The sequence below is a fragment of the Eucalyptus grandis genome, chromosome 3 (genome assembly GCF_016545825.1).
Source record: "Eucalyptus grandis isolate ANBG69807.140 chromosome 3, ASM1654582v1, whole genome shotgun sequence".
Lineage (NCBI taxonomy): Eukaryota > Viridiplantae > Streptophyta > Magnoliopsida > Myrtales > Myrtaceae > Eucalyptus > Eucalyptus grandis.
Genome location: NC_052614.1, coordinates 55330022 through 55355168, shown reverse-complemented (window position 1 = coordinate 55355168; position 25147 = coordinate 55330022). Strand labels below are relative to the sequence as shown.

Here is a 25147-nt window from a genome sequence, read left to right as displayed (position 1 = left end):
AAGCAACAGTTCGACCAGAAAAAAGAGGGGGGCAGCGACAATATCCTCAACGAAGATGCGGACACCGCCCCCTAAAATATCGCGTCTTCCGACTTGCTTCCTACTTGCTTCCTACTTTATAGAAGCCATATAAGGGGTGATGTCATAGTCATTCATACACATGTTAAGGTTTGACCGTGATATACAGCACCGAATTCGTTGGGACAAATAATCTTACTTTAATTCTCTTGCATGAACATGAGTTTAATTGACAATTCTGGGACAGTTAAATATTAGTTTGACAAAGATGCGAGCTTTAAAGATAAGCTAGGGCATTTGGTTACCTTTTTGGTTTTTTCCAAATAATGGAAAACATCTGAAAGTGAGCCTACTTTGTTAAGTCAATAGCATGCCTAAAGTCAACCCTCATGTTTAGCGCCTAATCCTATACTTTCTCCTGCTACAATTAGACACCGATGGAAGAGTTAACCCTAATTTTAGTTCCACCGGGTATGTTACATACCCAAAAAGTGTCCATATTGCCATGAAATAGTCTTTTATAGCTATCCTTCGAAAATATTATAGATTATTATATGATCACAAGTCATATCTCTCAGAAGATTTTGGAAACCTATGCTATGAATCTTGTAGTCAAACAAAGCTACCGCTAAGATGAATTTTTCCCATTCTATAAAGCAGCCGAACATCCTACTTTAGGCCAAGTTGGACCGCCCTTTTGTTGTTCATTCTTTACTTACAGCTAATTACCCATTTTCATGTCAATTAGCATCCTTGTGAGTTTATGTCATCATGACATGTTGCAACCTCACATTGACTATTGTACTCTAGGCACATCGACCAAACATGGATTCCCACATAGCAAGACCATGCTCTGAGCTTGCATATTGCTTTCAGACATCTCTCATCCGCCAATTATTTCAAACAACATAACACCGCTAGCCTGCAGCTGCTCATCCTATCATAGCCTTTCTACCTTATTCCGCTTATCGTGTTGTGATTGCCCGTGGGCAACGCTATTCACTCTGGTTTCGTACACCATTTGACGTGCGAACCCCACTAGATAGGGGGTGATGTCCCACAACTCATCACGCCCTTCGTAATTTTCCTCCTGGGATCCGCGCCCATCACGACTTTTTCTTTTTGTCCGACCCATCTTGACTTTTTTTTTTTTTTTTATCAGTTCTATTTTATTCATATTCTAACTATTACTCTTTTGTCCTGTCTTGTAGGGTGTGGGAGTCGAAACCCATTTCTGAAACTAATTCGCCCCAACTCCAAACTCCCTTGAGAATATGGGAATTCGAACCTCCACCTCCCATTTATATGTTGGAATTTTATGTTGAAAGAGAGGCCACTTGAATAAACTAGACCTCATCTTGACTTGGATAGTGAAAATAGACTCAACTAAATTCAAGATTCTTACCCAAAAAAAATATTAAAAATAATTAAGTAAAGATCGGCCTTACGAAATTTTAGTTAAGTCATGATTAGGTCCTCTACGCCTTGCGAGGACTGCTCGTTTACTCTCTCACTTTCTTTCCGACATGGTCCAATTGACGTTAATTATTATATGCAACACTTTCGAATTCCACCAAATGTCTCAGTTTTTTAATTTTTTTCTTCTTTTCACGTAATTTGTACAGGGGAGGAGGCGGCAAGAGTCCTTGACATCTAATAACAGAGCTTGAATTTGAGTTCTACCTAAATTTTTTCTTTCCGAGATTAAACCTTAATCCCCCGTATCTTCTCACATTTACAAAAACAAATCTTTCTCCATGGCTACTCTTTCATTAAACAAATCATGAAACCCTAGCAAGCTTCCTTCTTTACTTCACGCCAAATAGCTAAAGCAAATTGTGAACAAGCCAAGATTCCTCCCTCAAGAAATCAGAACACGCTACTTCTACGAAGCATCTAGATGGGCCTCTTGCATGGTTCTGAAGAGACCCCACTGCATGCAGGGGGGAAACATGCCCACTGCACTTTTCCATTGCCCAAAAGTACAATAATTTTTTTATTATTTTTGGTAAGAAAGTACAATAATTTTTTGAAATCAGCATACTCCGAGAAAAGAGAATAAAACGAACCCATAGTATCTTTTATGCTTTCCAATTAACATAAAGGAGTGTAAATTCCAACTATTGCTTTTGAAGCACAAGCCAAGATTTTCTGTCTTATTTTGGGCTTCACAAGACGTTTTCCTTTTGGTCTTCCCTTAGCCTTTCTATACTGACAACAAGAAGCCACAGATGTGTCATCTTAAGGAGGTTCATCCTAGTCACACTTTAATCATTCACCGCATGTATATCTTTCTTTGTTCGGTTCATAGCTATACTGCGTATGATCTCATTTATCTTATAATACCTCAGATGATAAAGAAACTATTTTAGGGAATATCTTGTATTCATGTCATGTCTTTTTGTTCCCTACTCTTTTCATCTAAGTTTTCGTCTACATAACTTTTTGTCGCATCGTCCCTGTAAAAATGCTTAAGACCCAAGCAAAGCAAATGAATGTAGATAATTTAATCACTGAATTGTCACGACCTCGTATTGGTGCTTGAACACCGCCTGCGAGATAGATATCACATCCATCTTGGTGGAGAAGTGAATCGGTCCAAAGATGCAATTCAACCGTTGCAGGCATATCATAATCGCAGTTCCACTCATGATACCGACGATCGTTGAGTTCGACAAGAAGTCCACAACAATCCCCATTCTGCTAATAAATTTGATGAAGAAAAGAGGAGATTAGTTTTTTTGGCGATTAATGAAGTAAAGGAGAAAATTTGTGCGATAGGTCCGATATATACCTTAAGAACGCTAAGACTGACTGGAAGATTCTGGTGAAGATAGTGGCTATGAAGATCAAGTTGAGATGCAAGCGCAGGTCAGTGTCCAGCAACATGTTCTCTTGAATGGTCGCGGCTAAAAACAGTGAAGCTGCAGCCACGGTTCCAATCGCTATATGCTTAAAGCTCCCGGAGATGGCGTACACAATTGGCGGTACAAAGCTCAGACTCTGCAATAAGTCAATATCTTAAGTCAGAAACATTAAGATTTGTTAAAACAAAGGTATAGTTATTATTATAATCATCATCATTTTGGGTACCGAAAGGGACAAAGCCCAAATGTTACACTAGAACTCACCCATCGAAACTTGATCCAACCTGATCTCCTATTGAGTCAAACCACTCAATTGCTTATCTAAAATTAAGGTGAAATTCGCATCACATAAGGGAGTGACTCGAACCTGATCTCCTATTGAGTCAAACCACTCAATTGCTTATCTAAAATTATGGCGATATTCGCATCACATAAGGGAGTGACTCGATTTCTTCCCTAAAATTACGCAGTATCTTTGACCTGCTGAAAGTGTATATAAAGGTTTTTGAATCTGAGAAATCAGCGTATTATTTCAAACTCAGACAGGAGCTCACTCTCTCCCTGTCCGCTCCCCACCTTCCAGTCGCTTCACTGCTGCATCTTCCCCGGTGGTAAGGACTCCGCAGTACGCCCACCCAAAACGACAAAGAGCGAGCCTCCCGAGGTAGAGAAATAGTTGCCTTTCTCCTCTCTCAATGAGAAGGAAAAGGTGAAAGGAAAGGTGGAGGGCCTCTCGAATGAGGGAGCCAGATAGAGATAGAGAGGAAAAGGAGAAGGCGCCGGTGACAAGTGGGCCAACCGTAACGTGCGTCTATAGAAATCTCATAATAGCTGTTATTTTCCTTTTTTCGGTTGGGAGTAGGAGTAACGGTGCCGTTTTACCACTGGAATCCCGCTTGGTGGACCCTTTCAATTAAAAAGGAAAAACCAATAAATCAAATGGAAAAAAAATTAAGGAAGGAGAAAAGATACTTAAACTCCATCAATTCAAAACATTTTTTACGTTCATCGTAAAATGATGTTGCCATGGAGAGCTCTGAGCTTGCATATTGCCTTTAGACATCTCTTATCCTCAACTATTTCAAACAACATGACGCCACGCACCTGCCACCAGAGCCTACTAGGATTGCTCGCGCATTCTCACTTCCTTTCTGAGCCAGTCCAATTGACGTTAGTTACCACATGCAACACTTTAAAATTCTACCAAAACTTAGTGCAAATCTTTCTATACATGATATTCATTGATTCAATTTTATGAATTTTTAGTTGGCTGATGATATTTAAAGACCTTGATTCCCTATCTATCTATCTATCTCATCCTTTAACAGTCTCAGTTTTTTTTTTCCTCGTGTAATTTATACTTGGGAGGAGGTGGCAAGAGTCGTTGACATCTAGATGGCCTCTTGCATTGCATGTAGGCGTCACCATCCAAGGGGACCCAAGTGCATTGCACTTTTCCATTGCCCAAAAGTACAGTAATGTTTTTAAATCAGCATGTTCCGAGAAAAGAGGTTAAAAAAAAAAACCCTTAGTATCTTTTACGCTTCCAATTAACATAAAGGAGAGTGTAAATTCCCAACCATGGCTTTTAAAGCACAAGACTAGGGCTACGCACGGTAACATTTCTTGTCCGGGAACAATTTTTTTTTTTTTCAGAAATAGTTCTTTTCTATTTCTATTATGGGGAACAATTTCTATGTAAAAAACCCGTTTGGTAACTACACAAAATTTACTCTAGAAATAGAAAAAAAAAAAGAAATGCGTTTGGTAAAAAATAGTTTCTTTTTTATATTTTTTTGTTTTTTATTTTTTGCTAGTAGACCGCCGCCACCGCCGGACGCCGCTTGACCGGCGATGGCGTCCGGCGATGACCGGCGGCGGTTGTCCCGGCGGCGGCGGCAACGGTCGGTCGGCGGCGACGTGCGGTGGCGGCGGCGACGACCGGTGACAGCAGCGGCGGGCCACGACAGGGTGGCGGTCAAGGGCGGTCAATGGCGGTCAGCAAGAGAAGAATAAAAGAAAAAAATTCACTTATTTCTTAAACTTGTTCCCGGAATAAGAAACAACTTTTTTTACTTCTCATTTCTATTCCAAACCATTCCCGGCTAACTTTTGTTCCCGAGAACAAAAACTAACTTGCCGTTATCAAACGGGTTTCTATTTTTTTTTTTTTTTTTTTGTTCTGGGGAAGAGAAGAATAGAAATTATTGGGCTGGGGAAATTTACCATGTGCATAGATTTCTGTATTATGTTGGGCTCGACGAGACGTTTTCCTCACGGTCTTCCCTTAGCCCTCCCTTTATCGACAACAGGAGGCCAGCGATGTTTAAATATGTGTTTCGTTCTAGTCACACTTCTATCATTTTCTTTGTTCGGTCCATAACTATATTAAGTATGATTTCAATACCTCTGGAGATAACGAAACCATTTAAGTGAATCTCATGCATTTAATTTCATGTCTATTTGTTTCCTGTTCCTTTCATCTAAGTTCTCGTACACAGAACTTTTTGTCATATCGTCCCTAGTAAAATAGTTTAAAACCCAAGAAAAGCAAATGAATGGAGATATAAGATAATTTAATCACTGACTTGTCGCGCACCTCGTGTGGGTTATTCAACACAGCATGCATGACAGAGATCATGTCCGTTTTGGTGGTGAAAGTAAGCCAGTCCAAAGAGGCCCTTCAACTGCTGCGGGCAAATTGTAATCGCGGCTCCACTCATGATACCGACGATTGTCGAGTGCGTCAAAAAGTCCACGACAAACCCGTCTGCTCATAGATTTAATAAAGAAAAGATGAGATTAGCTTCTTCGCTAATTAATGACTTAAGGAGAAAATTTGTGCGATCGCTCCTATATATACTACCGTAAGTAGAACCGTAAGACTGACTGGAAGATTCCGGTGACGATAGTGGCTGTGAAGATCAAGTTGAGATACAATTTGCGGTCAGTGTCTGGCGACACTCTCTTGGACGGACGCAGCAAGAAGCAGCGAAGCTGCAGCCACGGTCCCGATCGCTATGTGCTTTGAGCTCCCGAAGATACAAGGATCGAATCTGCTATAAGTCAAATATCTCAAGTCGAAACATGAAGATTTGTTATTAAAAAAAAAAATCGGTATAGTTTTATACTTTCAAATGCGACCAATTGAGGTCTGAAACATCAATACGGACTCTTTAAAGTATATATTAAATAAGTTTGTTTTCACCTTTGCCTCAAATTCGAAGTCCACAAGCAAGTTAGCTCCCTTGATATGGCCATGTATGGTCATAGGATGACCTGCACAGGGAACGTTTCTCATGTATAATACAAGAGGAAAGCTCTAGGATTCACAGTTTTAATCAACTATTGATTCAATAAAAGACGAAAGGCAAAAGTAAATCTAAAACTTACAATGACCTAACTTAGAAAATGCTAACCTGTGCTGGGCTACGTGCCTTATAGTATTTGCCTTAAGCTCTCTTCAAAAATAAATAAAATAAAAAATCACGGGTAGCAAAAAATGGGTAATTTTAAAAATTCTTCCGAAATGTTTTCAACACCTACAGAAATCCATGCCTAACTATTTCCGTAGGAAAATGAAAAAAAAATCCATTTATTAAAATTTTTAAAGTCATTATTTTTTCGGAAAATATTTCCCAAATCGCTCATTTCCTTCCAACTAAACATTAAGCATTAATCGACCAAAAAAAAAAAAAACATTAAGCATTAGAACCCCAAAAACTGGCTTCCGGCGAAGTGGTTGCCGAACGGAGGCAGAGAAAGAGTTTGGCAAAGGAATTGCCAAAGGAAGAGGGGGGCCAACATGCTCACCATGTATGTGGAACTCCAAGGTGTTGGTGTTGTTAGGCACCAACTCGTGCGTGAAGTATCCAAACCAAAGACACGGCATGCTGGTGATGAACTCGGCTTCGTTATTTCAACCCCAGTCAGGAACTCACGCTCTCCCTGTCCGCTCCCCACCTTCAGTCGCTTCACTGCTACTACCTCTTCTTCCCCGGTGGTATGGACTCCACTGTTTATGCGCCCATAATCCTCCACTGTTTACGCGCCCATAATTCCCTTCTTCTCCGAGCAGATCCGCCTCTGAGAAGGCTAAAAATGGCTTAGGATGAAGTGCGCATTGACTAAAAGTATTGATGCCGGGCAGTGCGCGGAGCTTGAAAGAAGACGGTGCCAGGCACTCACAACCCGAGGCTCTCCCTCAGCCACCGCAAGTTTTCTCTCGGAATCCGAATTCCCTTCTTGAGGAGAAGAGATCTCTTCTTAGGAATGGTGGAAGAAGAAGAGATCTCCTTTCCTTTACATTGTATATTAACAGATCACCTCTTTCAAGAATAAGTGGAAGAAGAGTCTTCTTCCGGGAAGAGGTGATCCCAGGGATCACCTCTTTTCTGGTGATTCTTCCTTTCCTGCAGGATTGTCTCAATCCGGCAAGGGAAGAGGCGATATCGGGCCGAAACTCGTTTGGAAGGAGTGGGCCTAAGGTGCGTCCTGCCATCGAGAGGGCGAAACTCATTCGGATGGAGTAAGGCTTTCGTTGCAGGGCGAAAGTCGTTCGGATGGGGTGGGGCTAAGGACGATGATGGAGTGGAGCTAAGGACGATGGAGTGGGAACGATGGAGAAAGGACGATGGAGTGGGGCTAAGAAAAGGACGATGGACGATGGAAGAAAATATTCAGTGGTTCAGGAATAACGTGGCACTCACGAAACTGATATTTAATTAAAAATTGACACGTGTCATTGAAAAAAATTAAATTAAAAAGTTAAGTTTTTCTCTTTTCCCCTCCATTTTCGACCTCTGCTCCACCCGGGCTCCGCCATCTCCACCGCCCAAGTCACCTCTGCCCCTCCTTCCGCCATCGCCACCGGCGGAGTTGGAGTTGCCGGCGCTGCATCAAACCAATTTGGTTGTCTCCTCCGCTGATGGTTTTATTAAAGTGATGGGGCCTAAGTTGGCCGTCCGCCCAAGCGCCTAGGGCTGCAGCCCACAAGACAGTGCGTGGATGGAGGAATATGATGAAGGGGCGCGTTTTTTTGGAGGAGCATATATAAGGGAGAAAAGAGAGGAGGAACGCACCTTTTGGCATTTTTACGTACGTTCCTCCTTCCCCGTTTCCTCAAAACGCTCCAAAAGAAAAAAAAAAAAAAAAACAATGAAGGACAAGGCGACGCCATCTTCCCTTTAAGGCCAATTGACGTCATCAGATCGAACGGGATCAGTTTTCTCTTCCTCATATCGGCGTTGGTGTTTAATCTGTGGCTAACAAGGTATGCTCGATTCCGTGGTGTGCTTTAGGATCGATGATACATGTGTTTTTCTCGGGCTCGTCTTCCGCACAAGTTTAGGGGTTCGATTTAGTGTCGAATCCAGTTTTTGGGAATCCGACAATCTCAACATTGGTATCAGACCGTAGTTCTTGTTTCCCGATCCTTTTCCATGTTTTTCCCAACCCCTTTCATGTTTATGGATGATTTCTTATTGATTTTTTCGTGAAAATAATCGGCCGACACCGATCGGGGCGAAAATCCCGACCCCGAGCACTGTTCATCAACTTTTTCGAGTTTCAGTAAGTCGAAATCGATTTTTGATAGTGTAGGATGGAAGGTCTCGTTGAGATGATCGCGACGAGTGGCGGAACGCCACCAACGGCCGTCGAACGCGCCCCCACGCGCAGCCGGAATGAACCGGTTGCACACGCTGATTCACTAGGGAAGGCGCATGCGCGGTTGCACGCGCATTTGAGGCACGTGCCGAGTCAATCTGTCCGACCTGGCCCGACTGGCCTGACCAGCCAGTCGTCTGGTTCGACCGATCCGTCCAGTCCAACTGGTTCGCTCGACAACCGTTGACCGTTGACCGTTGGCCGTTGACTTTGACTGTTGACCTAAAAAAAAAAAGGAGGAGGAAAAGAATATGTTTCTTTTTTTCCAATTAAGTCTATGTGGATTATATGTGATCTCTTATTTGTTCTGCATTTGTTCCTGCAACAAATGCCTCCCCTTAGGTTGCGCACACCTATTCGCGCAATTACCGATGAATAAAAGGAAAGGCTTTCTAAGTTAATAGCTGAGCTGATTGATCATCGATAGGAGAGTGGTGACTTAATTGATCACATCCCTGAAGTCAACGGAAAAATTCAAAAGATAATATGGAATGGTCGTCCCTTACCACAGTTTGAAATGGTGCGATTTTTCATGAACACCCTTCCACCAGAATGGCAAGAAGCGTTGAATCGCATATGGGATGTCAAAAGAGCCGCTTCATATAAGAAAATTATGATGGATTTTATAGATGAATATTACTGGATTGTTACAAGGGAAAATATCAAGAAATTGAACAAAAGAGGATCTTTCCCAGTTCGTGTACTGACTTGGTGTTAGATGTATTGGCTGGCCTTTGTTAAGTGTGCTTTGTGAACGTCTTATGTAATGTTTACTACCTGATTGTTGTTGATGTAGTAATTGATATGTTAGTTGTATTATGTGAAAGCATTATTATTCTATTAGATGTCAAATATTATTTATTTTTTGTTAGTGTTGACTATTGTGGGTAGTTCATAGAAGTTTTTATAACTTCATAGAATTTATTTTGCATAAGACAATTATATTAATGATAGTTTTAAGTTAGGATTTTTGGAGGATGATTGGAAACATAGTGACCTTTTGATTCTAAAACCTTACTTGAAATTGTTTATTAATATGATGGGTCTGTGCAAAATGGATGTATAAATGATATGCATTAATAATTCGTGCATATATGTCTGATGTGTTCAGATCAATGGCTTCAGCCACAAAGAGCATAGTTGCCGAGCTGAACAAAGGTAAAAAGCTCAATGGTGACAATTATGATATCTGGCACATGAAAATCCAATATGTGCTGGAAGAGCAAGAAGTACTAAAAGCTCTTAACCTGACCATGGTAGAACCTGAAAAATGAAACACTACACAGCACAAGAGAGATAAGGAAGTTTTTGCTGCATGGAAAAGAAAGAACTCTCTTACTCGCATTACGTTGCTGAGTAGCATAGAAAATGACACCATGCGAGAGTTTGGGCGTTTTGAGAATGCCAAGGAAATTTGGGAAGTATTGGCAGCAAGATTTGGTCATACTTCAGTGATCAGACTGAGGCAGCTCACTATTAGGTTTGACTCTTATAAGAAACCTCATGGTCAAACCATGAAGCAACATCTTAGAAAGATGTCAAACATGATTAATGAGCCGAAAGATACTGGCCATGTCCTCACTGATGAGCAGCAAGTGCAAGCAGTGATTCGTTCCTTGCCTCAGAGTTGGGAGCATATGAAGGTGCACCTGACCCATAATGAAAATGTCAAAACCTTTGAGGATACAGTGCGTCATCTTGAGCTGGAAGAGGATTGCCTCTTGGCGGCTAAGCCGGAAGCTGAAATCTATCATGCTGGTTTAAGCTCACATGGAGCTTCGAGCTCCAAGCGCAAACGTCCTAACTGGTTTGATAAAGGGAAATGCAAGGAAGTAGGTCCTTCAGGGAAGAAACCTAAGTTTAACCAACATGAAAGAGGAAAGCGTCCTCAAATGAAGAAGTTTACAATGATGAAATGTTACAACTGTGACAAGAAGGATCACTATGCTCGCGATTGTCGTGAGCCAAAGAAGGTATACACCCCTTGTGCTTTTAAGAACTTTGTCTATGTGTTGAGTTCTGTATTCTTAACTGAGTCTAATCATTTGTGGACTGTAGATTTAGAAGCGACAAACCATGTAGCGAAGGATAGAGGATCTTTCGTGGAATTCCGACGAGTACCAATTGGAACTAAATGGGTATGTGGGAAACAACTCCAGAGCTCAAATAAAAGGAATTGGCACTTGCCAACTGAACATGCGTGGTGGACACACTTTATTCTTACATGATGTATTGTATGCTCCGGAGATTCGTCGAAATTTAGTGTCTGTCTTAGTGTTGGTCAAGTTAGGTTTTAATATGAACTTCCATAATAGAGGTGTGGATTTGTATTTGGATACAAACTACTATGGTTGTGGTTATTTTCTGGATGGTTTTATTGTATTAGATATTGACTATGTTAATGCAAATGTTTGTTACTCCCTTCTCACATCTCCTAATTTATATGATAATGATGTGAATGTGTGGCATGTTAGACTTGGTCATATTGGCCAACAACGTATAAATAGACTAGCCAAAGAGGGCTTGTTGGGTAACATTGAAAAAATCGATTTGCCCATATATAAGCATTGCCTAGAAGGGAAAACGACAAGGAAACCATTTGGAAAATGTCAAAGAGCTGAATTTCCTCTGTATTTAATCCATTCTGACGTCTGTGGTCCAATGAATGTGAGAGGAAGGCATGTGGTTGTTTATTTCATCACTTTTATAGATGATTATACTCGATTCGGATATGTCTATTTGATTTCTCATAAATCTGAAGCAATAAGTTGTTTCAAAAGGTTTATAAACTTGATAGAAAATCAATTAAACAAGAAAATAAAAGTATTAAGATCCGATCGAGGTCGATAATATTTATCTGATGAGTTCAGAAAATTATGTGATGAAAAAGGAATAGAAAGACAGTTGTCTATTCCATTCAACAAAATGGTGTTGCGGAGAGAAGAAACATAACCCTACTAGAAATGGTTAGGTCCATAATGGTGCATGCTAACTTACCTATCACTATTTGGAGTGATGCGTTGTTAACTGCTGCCTATATACTTAACCGGGTGCCTTCCAAATCAATTACTTCCACTCTATATGAGTTATGTACAGGTAGAAAACCAGACTTAAGTTTTCTTAAGCCATGGGGCTGTGCTGCCTATACTTATGAGTCTTCTCACAAGTTTGAGAAATTGGGTCCTAGAGGAAAGAAGAGTATTTTCATAAGATACTCAGAACACTCGAAATGGTATGTGTTCATAGGTGAGCAAGAAAGTGAGAGTATAACTGAATTTGAATCACGAGATGTCACATTCTTAGAGGATGAATTTCCTAAGAAGGGCGAAATATGGGAAGATTACTCCATATTCGAAACCTTGGATCAAGATAATGATATTAATAGAGTTCATCCAAGTGGGAGTAATATGAGAAGTGATGAATTGAATTCAACTCATTATCAATTACAACCACATGATGAGACGATGTCATCATTATCTAATCCTAGTGGGAGCATAATGGGGAATGATGTGCAAAATGTACAATCTCCCATACGGCGAACAAGTCGCCAAAGTATTCCCCGTCGACGTTTTGACATTGAAGGGGAAACTTTTATGATTGCTCCACAAGATAAGGATGAGCCAAGAAATATACATGAGGCTCTAAGTTGCCCTAGTAAGGAAAAATGGATTCATGCAATGGAAGAGGAGATTGAGTCAATGAAGTCAAACCAAGTTTGGGAACTGGTTGGTCTTCCAAAAGGACGCAAAGCTATTGGGAACGAATGGGTTCTTAAAATAAAGCGAAATGCTAATGGCTTGATAGAAAAACATAAGTCTTGCCTTGTGGTGAAGAGGTATAACCAATAGGAATGAATTGATTATGAAGAAACATTTTCTCCTGTAGTGAGATTTACCTCGATTCGCATTATTCTGGCAATAGTGGCTAGTATGGATCTTGAGTTACATCAAATGGATGTAAAGATTGCTTTTCTCAATGGAGAATTAAAGGAAGAAATATATATGAAACAACCTGTTGGTTTCATAGTGAAAGGCCAAGAAGAAAAGGTATGTTGACTTTTGAGGTCAATATACGGCCTTAAGTAGTCGTCAAGACAATGGTATATACGTTTTCATAATGCCATAATGGCATATGATTTTACAATGATAGATGAGGATCATTATGTATATATCAAAATATCCAAAGATCAATTTGTGATCATATCATTATATGTTGATGATATACTAATTGCCGGAAGCAATAGGGAGTTTGTAAATGTTGTGAAGAGTTGGTTATCTTTCAACTTTGAGATGAAAGATATGGGTGAGGCTGCATACATTATTGGAGTTAAAATTTCAAGAGATCGTTCGAATAGATTGTTATCTCTTTCGCAAGAAACATATATAAATAAGGTTCTTGAACGATTTCGTATACAAGATTGTAAATCCATAGACACTCCTATTGCAAAAGGTGAAGGATTAAACCATAGACTGTATCAAAGGACTCCATAAGATAATGAATAAATGAAACATGTTCCTTATGCTAGTACTGTTGGGAGCTTGATGTACGCTATGATGTGTACAAGACCTGACATATGTTTTGCAGTTGGAATGGTGAGTAGATATCAATCCAACCCAGGTCAAGCACATTGGAAGGTCGTTAAGAGAATACCGAGGTATCTAAAGGGAACTGCTGATTACAAGTTGAATTACCAAGGAAAGGATCTACGACTTGAAGGCTATTCAGATGCTGATTGGGGAGGAAATTTAGATGAAAGAAAATCTACCTATAGATTTGCTTTCTTACTGAACAATGGTGCCATATCATGGAGCAGTAAGAAGCAAATGTGTATAGCTTTGTCCATGATGGAAGCTGAGTTCGTGGCATTATCAGCAGCGGTATAAGAAGGAGTTTGGCTTAAGAGATTTTTGGATCATTTAGGTGTTATTGAAAAAGCTGCAAATCCATTATTTGTTAACTTTGATAGCCAAGCAGCTATAGCGTACACCAAAGATCCAAAATATCATGGCAAGACCAAACATATAAATACCAAGTATAACTTTGTCAAAGATATGGTTGCACGAAAGGATGTGAACTTATAGTACATATCTACGCATAAAATGGTAGCAGATCCTATGACAAAGCTAATACCTAGAAATGCATTTTGTGGTCATATAAAATCTCTAGGATTGCGTAGAGTCTGATGTACTGGATATTGTAATTTCCCTAAGTTGTTCACATCAATGAACTTGTGTTTTTTCATTATTAATGCCTATGAATCTTTGTTTGATCTTTATGTATCTTAATGCTTAGTGCATTACTTTAAGTTGAGAAAGTATGTCGAACAGATATAAGATTAGCCCACTCACACGGGTAATCGCCTCTATTTACTGTGTGATAAATAAAGATAAGACTGTTTTTAAGCTTATTATCTATGTGATAATCGAGAGCTCAAGCTTAAAATACATAAGTCGCCTTAACTGAGTGTTAAGATGATGACATTATACTTACTATGTCCGAAAGTAAAATAACCCACATATTTTACTTTATCTGTCTATGATGCCAGATATGAGTTCTGATGAATTTTGTGAATGAGTAGATTTGTGAACTTGAGTTAGACATTGGATATGTCTAAACTATCATCTGTATGGTATTGAAGGTGTAGACATACGCTCAATGTGAAATGAGTTAATACCGTAATATGTATTTCATACTGCATATGCATGAGACGACCAATAAGAGTGGCAAAAGTTTGATCTCAACTTTTATGCTGTGTGAGACTCTTGAGGAAAAGAGTTCCTCAATTTTAGTACCCTCGGGACTCTTACTTATTCTCAATATTTCTATTTAGTATTTATTATCTTAGGATGTTGCCAATGGTCATGAGTTGATTCGATTTAATGGGGCATTTCTAGAAAAGCAAGCTGAACTGAAATTGAGAGTTTGAAGGAAAGAGGAAGATCGAATTTGGAGAATCACATTGTGGTTTTGTATTCACCGGTCGACCAATTATGACTGTTTTTGGGATAATTATAATTGTGAATACAATATATATATATATATATATATATATATATATATATATATCATTGTTTAAAAAAGATCAAGAGAGATATAAATGTGATCGATCGATCTAGGGTACTGCATACTAAATCTACTCAGAGTGTGATGCCCATTATGAGCTACTATATATTCCTAACAGATGTATAGCAACGAGCTCTCAAAGTATGTTGGTCGCACGGATTATTCACCAGTATGAATGTTGAAAAGAGGTAAAGAGAATCATGTTCGGCCCACCATGTGCGAGTGGGAGATGATGGTTTTATTAAAGTGATGGGCTTAAGTTGGCCTGTCCGCCCATGTTGGGCCTAAAGCTTGGCCCACAAGATTAGGGCCCACGCATTTTTACGTACGTTCCTCCTTCCTGTTTCCTCAAAAACGCTCCAAAAGAAAATAGTAAGGACAAGGTGACACCATCTTCCCTTCAAGGCCAATTGACATCATCGGATCGAACGGGATCGGTTTTCTCTTCCTCATATCAGCATTGGTGTTTAGTTGATGTTTAATCTGTGGCTAACAAGGTACGCTCGATTCCGTGCTGTGCTTTAGGATGGGTGATACATGTGTTTTTCCTGGGCTCGTCTTCCGCACAAGTTTAAGGGTTCGATTTAGTGTCGAATCCGGTTTTTGGGAATCTGACAATCCCAACATCCGCCCATGCCTCAGTTCCAAATCCAGCGAGACGACGGAGAGAGTGGATGCGGAGATTATCTCCAGATCTGGTTTGTTGCTCCAGATCTTGGCTCGTCCATGACTGCCGGCGAAGAGCTCAACAACTTTGCCGCAGATCGAGAAGCCTTGAAGTGTGCTAGCTGGAGTTGCAGGCACCTCCCCTCGCCGCGGCCACCAGTGGAATCGTTGTCGGCGGGTCCCTCGCACCTAGGTCGAGCCGCCCCAACTCGTGTTGACGACGGTCGTGGACAAGGGGCGCAACACTGGCGAAGGCGATGATGGCCATTAAGGAGCGACGCGTGCCTGAGGCGGTTGGCTCAAGACACCGTCCATGGCCGACCACAAGCAAAGAATATGGCTCTTTTTTCAAGATCTGAGGCCCGGCAAAGAAGATGGTTTTCGTCCTTAGATCCACTGTGCATCTTCCTTGTTTGGCTAATAAATAAGAAAAAAAAAAGGCACCTCTTTTTCAAGTAGATTACACTCAACATCTCGTCTTTGGCTGGTGACGCTGCTAGTCCGTGGCCTAGACTCAGCATTGGTGATTGGAGGGAGGAGGAGCAAGAGGAGAGCTAAGGATAGAGAAAAATTCGAGATCTTTCATAGGGGTCAAACAAGGTGGAGACGCGTTCATTTATGAGGGTATGAGTAAAAATGCATATCTATAGTCGGAGCTTGGAGAAAATATTAGGTGCGTCTTATGCTCCAGCCTAGCAAATAAGAAGGCAGTGGGAGCGCGACACGTGTCATCGTGGGATCCACATTCCGCAGAGAAAAAGAGGCGCCAATTCGAAAAGATTTCAGTCCTGGTTTTCTTTCTTCACGCCTCTCTCTCTCTATCCTCGCTCTCTCTGTCCGAGGAACTCCGTCTCTCTCTCTCCACCCTCCCTTTTCCGACCGGCGAACCACCGCGAGCAACCGACGAACCAGGAGGATAACGGCGAGACGACCGCGAGCAACCAACCGGCATGCGACCTCCCTCCCTCTCTCTCTGCCCTCCCTCTTTCCGACCGGCGAACCAACGCGTCACCTCTCCGGCTCTGGATCTGGCCCCGACTCGTCTGTCCCTTGCTCTTTCTCTCCCCTTGCCTCTCTGTCTACCCTCCCTCTCTTTGCGGCGAACTAGCGCTTGACCGGCGAACCACCGCACCCCCTCTCCGACCCCAGATCCAGCACCGGCTTGTCCAGGTAATTTCTCGCTTTCTCTTTTCTCTCTTTCTCTCTGTCTGACGGGGTGACGGAAGGGATTTTATAGGAGTTCAGCAATGCCTGAAAAGTCATTAGTTATGTTGTTATCACATGGGTACCAATTTTTACCATAGGCAAAGCTTTCACTTGGTCCCAAAATTGCAAGTTTTCATTGTTTTTTTTCCTGGTCATCATTCTGCATAGTTGCAATAATTCATTTCCATGCCTATTTGGAAGCTAAACTCTAACGCCCCTAGGTTGCCATTTTTGCATGTGAAGCTTCTTAGGAGCAATTTGAATTGGTGAAAATCTTAGAAGGGGGTAAGGTGTATATTAATTGGCGTTTTATGGGCAAGCAAGAAGGTGAAAGTACTAACCACTTGTTGCTACAGTCTAGTGTGACCAGAGAGCTGTGAGAGCTGCTACCATGTGTGGTGTTCAATAGGTCATGCCGTACTTGGTGAAAGAAGTTTAGGGTTTAGCAAAGGACTTTCTTAGGTGAAAAATAAGAGAACCTCTTGAAATGGAAACTTTGGGAAACTTTGGGAGTGCTTAACAAAGTGCTGTTGTAATCTAGTACTTTAATGTGAGTGTGCATTCTTTATTGGTCTGAGGTGTACATATATCATGTTGATGATGTAAAGTTAAGAGAGTTTGGACTGCCTATTGTTTTTGCTGTCATAAATATATGATACAACTAATATATTGCGTGACTTTGTCCATCTCCTCTCTTTCTGTCAATCTGATATGCAGCACATTATTCACGTGCATTCTTTATGATTTGCAGCACGTTATGCAATGCTTTTGCTGGTCTATATCAAGGATAATGTCCTATTCAGAATGTATTAGCTATAGTTTAAATGGCTTACGCCTGGAATCCATTTTCAGTATGTGCTGGTTATTTGCGGTGTTCAATAGGTCATGCTGTACTTGGTGGAAGAAGTTTAGGGTTTAGCAAATGACTTACTTAGGTGAGAAATAAGAGAACCTCTTGAAATGGAAACTTTGAAGTGCTTAACAAAGTGCTGTTGTAATCTAGTACTTTAATGTGAGTATGTAAAAGAGTTTAAGCAAGCTCACAGGAGGGATGATGATATTGCCATTGTAAATGCTGGAATGCGTGTTTTTCTTGAGAAAAAAGATGATGATCTGGTTGTTGCAGATGCTTCAATCGTTTATGGTGGAGTGGCTCCTTTATCTATTGCTGCAAGGCAAACCAAAGAGTACTTGATTGGAAAGACTTGGAATCAGGAGCTTTTGCAAGGAGCTCTGGAAGTTTTGAGGAGTGACATAATCATCAAGGAAGATGCTCCGGGTGGGATGGTTGAGTTTCGAAAGTCTCTATCACTTAGTTTCTTTTTTAAGTTTTTCCTCTGGGTTTCTCAGGAGATGGATGAGATGAGATCCATCAGGGAAGAGATACCATTGTCACATATATCTGCCATAAAACCATTTGAAAGACCATCTGCTGTTGGAAGTCAGGATTACGAAATTGTGAAGCAGGGGACTTCCGTGGGATCCCCTGAGATCCACCTTTCCTCAAGGCTACAGGTATCTGTACTACATCTGGGAATCTAACGGTGAGACTCTTGCATCTTTTGCGTGGTTGACATTGCATATTTTCATTTGAATCATGGGACTTAGTTCTACTTTCCTCAAAACCAATTTTAGTTTCTGTGATTGCCATCAAATCAGGTATTCAGTTGCACCTTCCTTTCATCCAATAGTATGAATTCGGGGCCTACAAACATGTTGAAATAAAGATATACACACGTAAGAATGCATGAAATGGCTGCATCCGTTTCCCAAAATTTAGTTCACAAACTTTAGACTTCTATTTGCTTGCTACAACAAATTTAAATAAAGCCAGAATGTTCAGTTAGTCTTCGCTTCCCATATTGACGTGACCAATCTTTAACCGGTGACAGTTCTTGATGCTTATTCAACCCAAAATTCCAACTATTATTATTTTTTATTTTTTTATAACTTCGCATTAGTTTGTCACCGGATAATATTTAAGTAAGCTCATGAAGGATGGCCATTTCTGATCTCGGGGGATATCTGTTTTGCATTCTTCAATGACTATCTCTAACTCTTCCTTATTTCCTTTTTCTATTTCCTTCTTTGCAATTATGTTTTGTTTTCTAGGCGGGACATCTTTGTTTCTTTGTTTTGTGAATTATCCTGCTGCAAATTCTCTGATGTATTTAGTACGCTAATATTGCACATGGTCCTGACTGATGTGCCTAAAAACTTTTGTGTCAATTGTTTAATGTGCGAGCAAGGTTTTTCATCTTACATTTTATATAGTTGTGCGATGAAGATGTCATCATGATGTGATCTGTAAATTTTTATTTCCTATCAGTTGCTTTTTTCCATATGCTGAGAATAACTGTTTCACATTCTTATCTGCTATTATTTCTTCAGGTCACAGTTGAGGCGGAATATGCTGATGACACACCCTTGCCGCCTGACGGTCTGAATGCCGCGTTAGTGCTAAGCAGAAAACCCCATGCCTGTATAATTTCGGTAGATGCTTGAGGAGCGAAATCTTCTCCTGGATTTGCCGGCATATTTCTTGCAAAAGACATCTCAGGAAAAAACGAGATGGGGGTTGTTATATCAGACGAGGAGGCATTCGCTTCAGAATCTGTCACTTGCGTTGGCTAGGTATATCATAGCAGTCAATCTTTGTATGTTGTACATGTGCTTGGGACTCCCCCGAACAAATCGAACTTATGACTTAAACCGGGACCCTCATATTGAAAATTCAAGAGTTAACCACCAGACTAGGAAATGTTTTTACAGTTTTTTTACTCTTCCTTGCCACTTTGTATGTGAAGTCTTCTTGTTTCCATATATTTGTCGCAGGTTATTGGGGTAGTTGTTGCCGATACATGAGAATGCGAAACTAGCCGCAAGAAAGGTTCATGTGGAGTATGAAGAACTTTCGGCTCTCTTTTCAATAGAAGATGCCATCAAAGCTGAAAGCTTTCATCCAACACAGAAAGGTCTTTGCAAAAAGGTGACGTGGATCTCTGCTTTCGGTCGGGCGAATATTACGAAGTCATACAGGGGGAGGTTCAAGTGGCAGGTCAGGAACATTTTTACTTGGAGACACATTGCACCCTCATATGGACAGTGGATGGCGGAAATGAAGTCCACATGCTTTCCTCCACTCAAGTGAGTGAGGCCTTTGACCAACATTCTTTTTGCTCTCTTTTATGTTGAATTTTTCTGCAGTCAGATTGAATTGCCAAACGTGGATAGCAACTTGCTTGATAACTGAAGTCAGTTGTAATGGGTTGCTGTGGGATTGGATTTAGCCATTCCTTAGTGTGGCTGTTTATATGATGAGTGTTTTGGACAGAATTGTTGCTTTGGACTCAGTTGCTAAGTTTGATTATGAGAGATTTATATGCATGTTTTAGTTACCCTTGTTCTTTTATAAGCGGAAAATGGATTCCAGGACTTGACTTTGTAAATAGTAACATGATAGTATTCTTCCTCTGCAGTGCCCCAGGCACCATCAAAAGACTGTTTGTTGCTTGTTAAGTTTCCTTTATTATCAGAGTTTTATTTCCTTTTTTACTTACATAAGAATATTATTGTTATATACAATTTATATTCAATATAAATACAATGGGTGTAGGGTTTCTGTGATTACGTAAAACTACAGCCCTCTTTTTCTTTGTTTTACGTTCTCTTTCTCCTCCTTCTCTCTTCCTTCTTTCTCTCTTTCTACTTGTTGCGGGTTCTCTAATCAATTTTGTGACATGGTATCAGAGCAGGTCTAATTACCTGATTACTTGATCCTATTGCTGGTTTGAGAGTCCCCTAGGGTTGGTGCACAGCCACCTAAAGCTGTAATTTTTATCTGTTTTCTCTTCAAGTTTTGATACATATGAGATCGGAAGATATCAAATTCATCAGGTTTGGTTTGTGAACATGGATTACAACACTTACTAATAAGCGGATTCAAGAATCGGAGTACTTTATTGATTATGGTTGACTGGTCTTGCTGGGTTTCCATCAAGCATATAATTATTTGAATCGAGATTTCTGTGGTAGATATATTTATATTGAGATTATCGTCATGAGTGATACTACTACGACTCCTGCTCTTGCTACTGTTGCTGTTATTGCTGCTATTGCGGCTACTGCTACTACTACCGTTGTTGCTGCTGCTGCTACTACCACTACTAGGGTTGCTGCTACTATTGTTGCTACCGTTGCTACCGCTGCTATTGCGGTTACTGCTACTACTACTACTACCGTCATTGCTGCTGCTGCTACCACTACTACTGTTGCTGCTACTATTGCTGCTACTACTACCGTTGCTGCTACTATTGTTGCTACGGCTGCTCCTACTATTACCGTTGCTCCTACTACCACGCTATTGCAGCTCTCAAGCACTACTACTATCGTGTTCTTTCTTTTCTCTCGCTGTTGCTCTCATATCTGCAAGCTGCTACCACTATTATCGTTCTTTTTGCTACTACCGTTGTTCTTTGTTGCTCTGCCGCTACTACCACTACTACCGCTGCTGCTATTCCCGCCGCTACTACCGTTGCCGCTACTATTGTCAACTCTTTGCTTGCTCCTACTACTACCCGTTGCTCTTCTTTGCTATTGCGGCTACCGCTACTACTACTACCGTTGTTCTTTGCTACTTTCGCTACTACCACTACTACCGTTGATGCTTTCTATTCCTGTCGCTACTATTGCTGCGCTCTTGCTCCTACTACTACCCGTTGCTCCCGCTGTTATTGCGGCTCATGCTACTACTACTACCGTTGTTGTTCTTTGCTACTACTATCACACGTTGCTACTACCACTACTACCGTTGATGCTATTATTGCTGCCATCAAGCATCGCTACTACTACCGTTATCGCTCACGCCGTTGCCGTTGCTATCAAGCATCAACTACCGTTACCGCTACTCTGCGGTTGCTCACTGTATCATATCTTTGCTGCTACTACTATCGTTCTTTGCGACTACTACTGCGACTACTACGACTACTACTACGATTGTCGATTGGGCGCTACTATCTATAGGAAGAAACAAACTAAGAGGCTTAATATCGTGCTATGGCACATACGTGGCCGAATTGTTGTGGTTGAAATCTCTTCTCCGGAGCTTGGATTTTCAATTAATCAACCTATTGATATGATATGTGATAATCAAACAAATATTTATATTGCTTTGGGAATCCTCTTTTCAAGAGCAAACTAAGCATATAGAAGTTAAGTGAATCTTTGTGAAGTAGAAGTTGGTTGCTACTTCTTATGTTGCCTCTAGAGATCGGTTTGTTGATATGTTTACCAAAGCATTATTTTGTCCCGCTTTTGTTGTTTGGTTGTTCCAAAGTGGGCATGGTGACTTATATGCTCCAGCTTGAGGGGGAGTGTTAAGTTTCCTTTATTATCAGAGTTTTATTTCCTTTTTACTTACATAAGAATATTATTGTTATATACAATTTATATTCAATATAAATACAATGGGTGTAGGGTTTCTGTGATTACGAAAAACTACAGCCCTCTTTTTCTTTGTTTTACGTTCTCTTTCTCCTCCTTCTCTCTTCCTTCTTTCTCTCTTTCTACTTGTTGCGGGTTCTCTAATCAGTTTTGTGACATTGCTCACGTGCTCGGCCTGCCACTCTCAAAAGTCGTTTGTAAAACCAAGAGAATTGGTGGTGGGTTTGGAGGAAAAGAAGCAAGGTCGGCGTTCCTTGCTGCTGTAGCTTCTGTCCCATCATATCTCTTGAACAGACCAGTGAAAATCATGTTGGATAGGGACGTAGACATGATGATAAGTGGGCAGCGCCATAGCAGCAAAACTGAAGAAAGAAAATCCTAGATTGAAAATTGAAAATCTTGATTGTGTTAAGAGATTTGGCAAACTTGAAGATGTTGCTTGGGTTGTTCATGAGTTTTAGTTGTTGCTTGTAAATGCATGTGTATTTTATTTGTAGGATGAATAAAATGAATCTTTATGTTGACATCATTAACATTTGTTTTGCTGTTGCATATTTCCGATGCCGCTAAAAAGATGTTGCTGAAGCTTTTGGAATTTTCGACCAAATTCTAGCTTGAAATTATAAATGTTTGATTGAGGATTCTTAAATTCAAATTATAAACGTTTGATTGAAAATTCCTAACACTATATATTCTAGGTTTTGCAAAAAGTAGCCTATGGGGCAAATGAACCACACACTAAAGAACAAGATTGGTGTTTTTGTGGGTTATTTGGGCCTAACCATTATCGAGCGTCACTTAAGGGACCATTATCAAAGAAGCTTCAGCAATTTGAATGAGAAAATTCAGAACTACGACTCCCGTTCAACATGCATCCAATTATGTCATGTCCGAATAAGTCTGCTTGAGCAAATCAAAAGTGAGGATTTGGATATTGATGCTAACTTGACCAAGGTTCATCCGCACTAGGTGAAGGGCCAATTTGGTTGGCACTAGGTGAAGAGCCAATTTGGCTGAAAATTGCAAGCTCATCCTACCATGAAAGAACAATTGCCTATTCACATGTATCCAAAGCAGAAAATATTGTATACACCATTTCTATACATGAGCCACAGATAAACCACAGTTAAACATCTTGTTTTAAAGCGCCACATAGATAAAGACAACGACTGGCTGTTGATTCTACAAAACTCTCTAGCCTTTGAACATGCAGGGGGGAAGAGAAATTAGTGGAGAGTGCAACATCATTGCTGAGAGGAGTCACCTTCATTACTCATAATGATCTTGTGTCTGTACAAGAAGATAACAAAAAGCGCACAACCATCTAACATCACATTTGTGCAATGTAGGAGTCAACGATCTATCACCATAAGCTTCATCTTGTTGCACATCAATGAGTCCGTAACTCTTCAAAACCTGTCCACATCATATGAGAAGTCATCGACTGAGAAAATGATCCAGAAAATCAGAAGCACTTTTGATATGGCTTCACTTTAGTACATCTAATGTTGTAATTATTGTATTATATACTTGAATACCAAAAGCTTGCCAGAAAGGAAATTGTGTTAAGCAAATTAAGATTTGCCAAATCTTAACTAGTAATACTTCAAATCACAAATTTTTACAACCAGAATGACACCATCCATCCGAGATTCCGAGTGGCACGTCGTTAGAGACACAAATTCCGTACCCAACAACAAATAAATTGTGCTATCATGAGCTGTGTTGCAAATGCTGTTTACATATGAGAAAATGTCCTCAATGCTGAAGCTTCAAGACATGAGCTAGCTAGCATGCTGCGCTCACAGGAAGTCATACTAGCATCAGGCTAAAGTCTGAGACCCTTCAACGTAGCTCCCACATTCTAAGATGTTATCAAATTCTTATTGCCTTGATAACGGATGGGGTTTCCTTTAGCAATAGCATCCTGGGCAGCGGTCCAGTGATCAGAGGGGCAGCCATGCATATCAGAATAGTGATGCTGATGCACCATCTCGAAGAGCAACCGGAGGTCATCTGTCTAATCTCATCTATTTAGTGCAAACTGCTTTGGATTAGGGCCACCTGCATAGGCCAAAGGTCTAGATTTAATCAGTTCATGAGATTTGTCTTTATTGCATGGTCTCTAGGTAGCTGGATCTTTTCATCTGTGCTGAATTATAGGAAGTTGCTGCACCTGCAGTTGAACCCGATCAAATCCACCTGCTTTCATCAGGCAGTGCACCCAGTAGGTCCAAAACTTTTGAATAATATTATAGCTGAATTACCAGTTGCATTGGATTTTGGTGAACTCCGATTGAGGAGACTTTGATATCTAGCGCAACCCTTGCACAGCCCTTGCACCAGCAACTGTGTGCTTCCCACTCTTGCCAAAGCTTCCCGTGACAATGATGCTACCAGGACAAGCTGCAAGCTTAGCTTGTTCTTGCCTCGGCAGCATGTCCATGTGGCACTTGGAAGTTGGGAAATATATTGGCTGTGGTGGCACTTCCAAAAAAGCCTCAGTTATTGATGGAAAGGATGGGACCTTTTGGAGTCTGGCATCTTCACTTGCCATAAAGATTCCTATAGAGTGAGAGAGATAGTAAACAGGGGCTTCTGCATTCTTAAACCTGGATAATTCAGGGTGCGTTTGGATGGGCATTTAGAAAGCCCATCCAGCCCCCAAAGCTCCTTCAGCTAAAGAGAGGGTGTTTGGCAACCCCTCCAAGGAGCTTTCAAATGAAAGCAGAGTACTTGGAAATGCTGAAAGCCCAAGGCTGGTAGGGACCAGCCTTGAGCTTTCAGCATTCTACCAAATGCTGAAAATAGTTTTTTCTTTCCTAAACTACCCTCACTGATTTTTCATATTTCCATTATTGTCCCCGTATTTATATTTTTTTAAATGAAAAAGGAGCAGCCTTCGCCGGTCCGGCGAAGGGCGACGGCGACGGCCGACGGCCCGAGCTAGATCTCGTGCCGGCGGCCATCGGCCGAGGTCACCCGACCTCGGGCGACCTCCGGCGAGGGTCGCGCGACCCAGTAGAGGGCCGGAGGTCGCCCGACCTCGGGCGACCCTCGGCGGGGTCGCTCGACCCGAGGCCGCGCGACCCGGGCGACCGCCGCACAGGTCTCGCGGCCGCGGGCGAGGGTCGCGCGACCGCCGCCGGTCGGGTCGTCGCGCGACCCTCGCTGCGGCCGCGAGACCCCGGGCGGCGGTCGCTGGGTCGCGCGAGGCG

At 41.2% G+C, this 25147-nt stretch overlaps 2 protein-coding genes and 1 long non-coding RNA gene across 3 annotated transcripts; 2 read left to right on the top strand and 1 right to left on the bottom strand.

Annotated features, from left to right (window-relative positions):
• Positions 1 to 3735: 3735 nt before the first annotated feature.
• LOC104437340 lies at positions 3736 to 6908 on the bottom strand. The gene is made up of 4 exons (XR_005549590.1): positions 6699 to 6908; positions 5752 to 6164; positions 5485 to 5655; positions 3736 to 3791 (listed from the first exon to the last, which is right to left on the bottom strand). It is a non-coding gene; the product is annotated as an uncharacterized LOC104437340 (long non-coding RNA).
• A 10572-nt stretch (positions 6909 to 17480) lies between these two features.
• On the top strand, positions 17481 to 20000 carry LOC108958831 (xanthine dehydrogenase 1-like). Its single transcript, XM_039308538.1, has 3 exons — positions 17481 to 18002; positions 18879 to 19634; positions 19967 to 20000. Exons 1-2 carry the CDS (start codon positions 17568 to 17570, stop codon positions 18990 to 18992), a joined length of 549 nt encoding a protein of 182 aa, XP_039164472.1. The 5' UTR covers positions 17481 to 17567; the 3' UTR covers positions 18993 to 19634; positions 19967 to 20000.
• Positions 20001 to 20547: 547 nt separating this feature from the next.
• Positions 20548 to 24505, top strand: LOC120291973 (probable beta-glucosidase btgE). Its single transcript, XM_039309803.1, has 3 exons — positions 20548 to 20877; positions 24093 to 24156; positions 24264 to 24505. The coding sequence occupies exons 1-3, from the start codon at positions 20548 to 20550 to the stop codon at positions 24503 to 24505; spliced, it is 636 nt and encodes a 211-aa protein (XP_039165737.1).
• Positions 24506 to 25147: the final 642 nt, after the last annotated feature.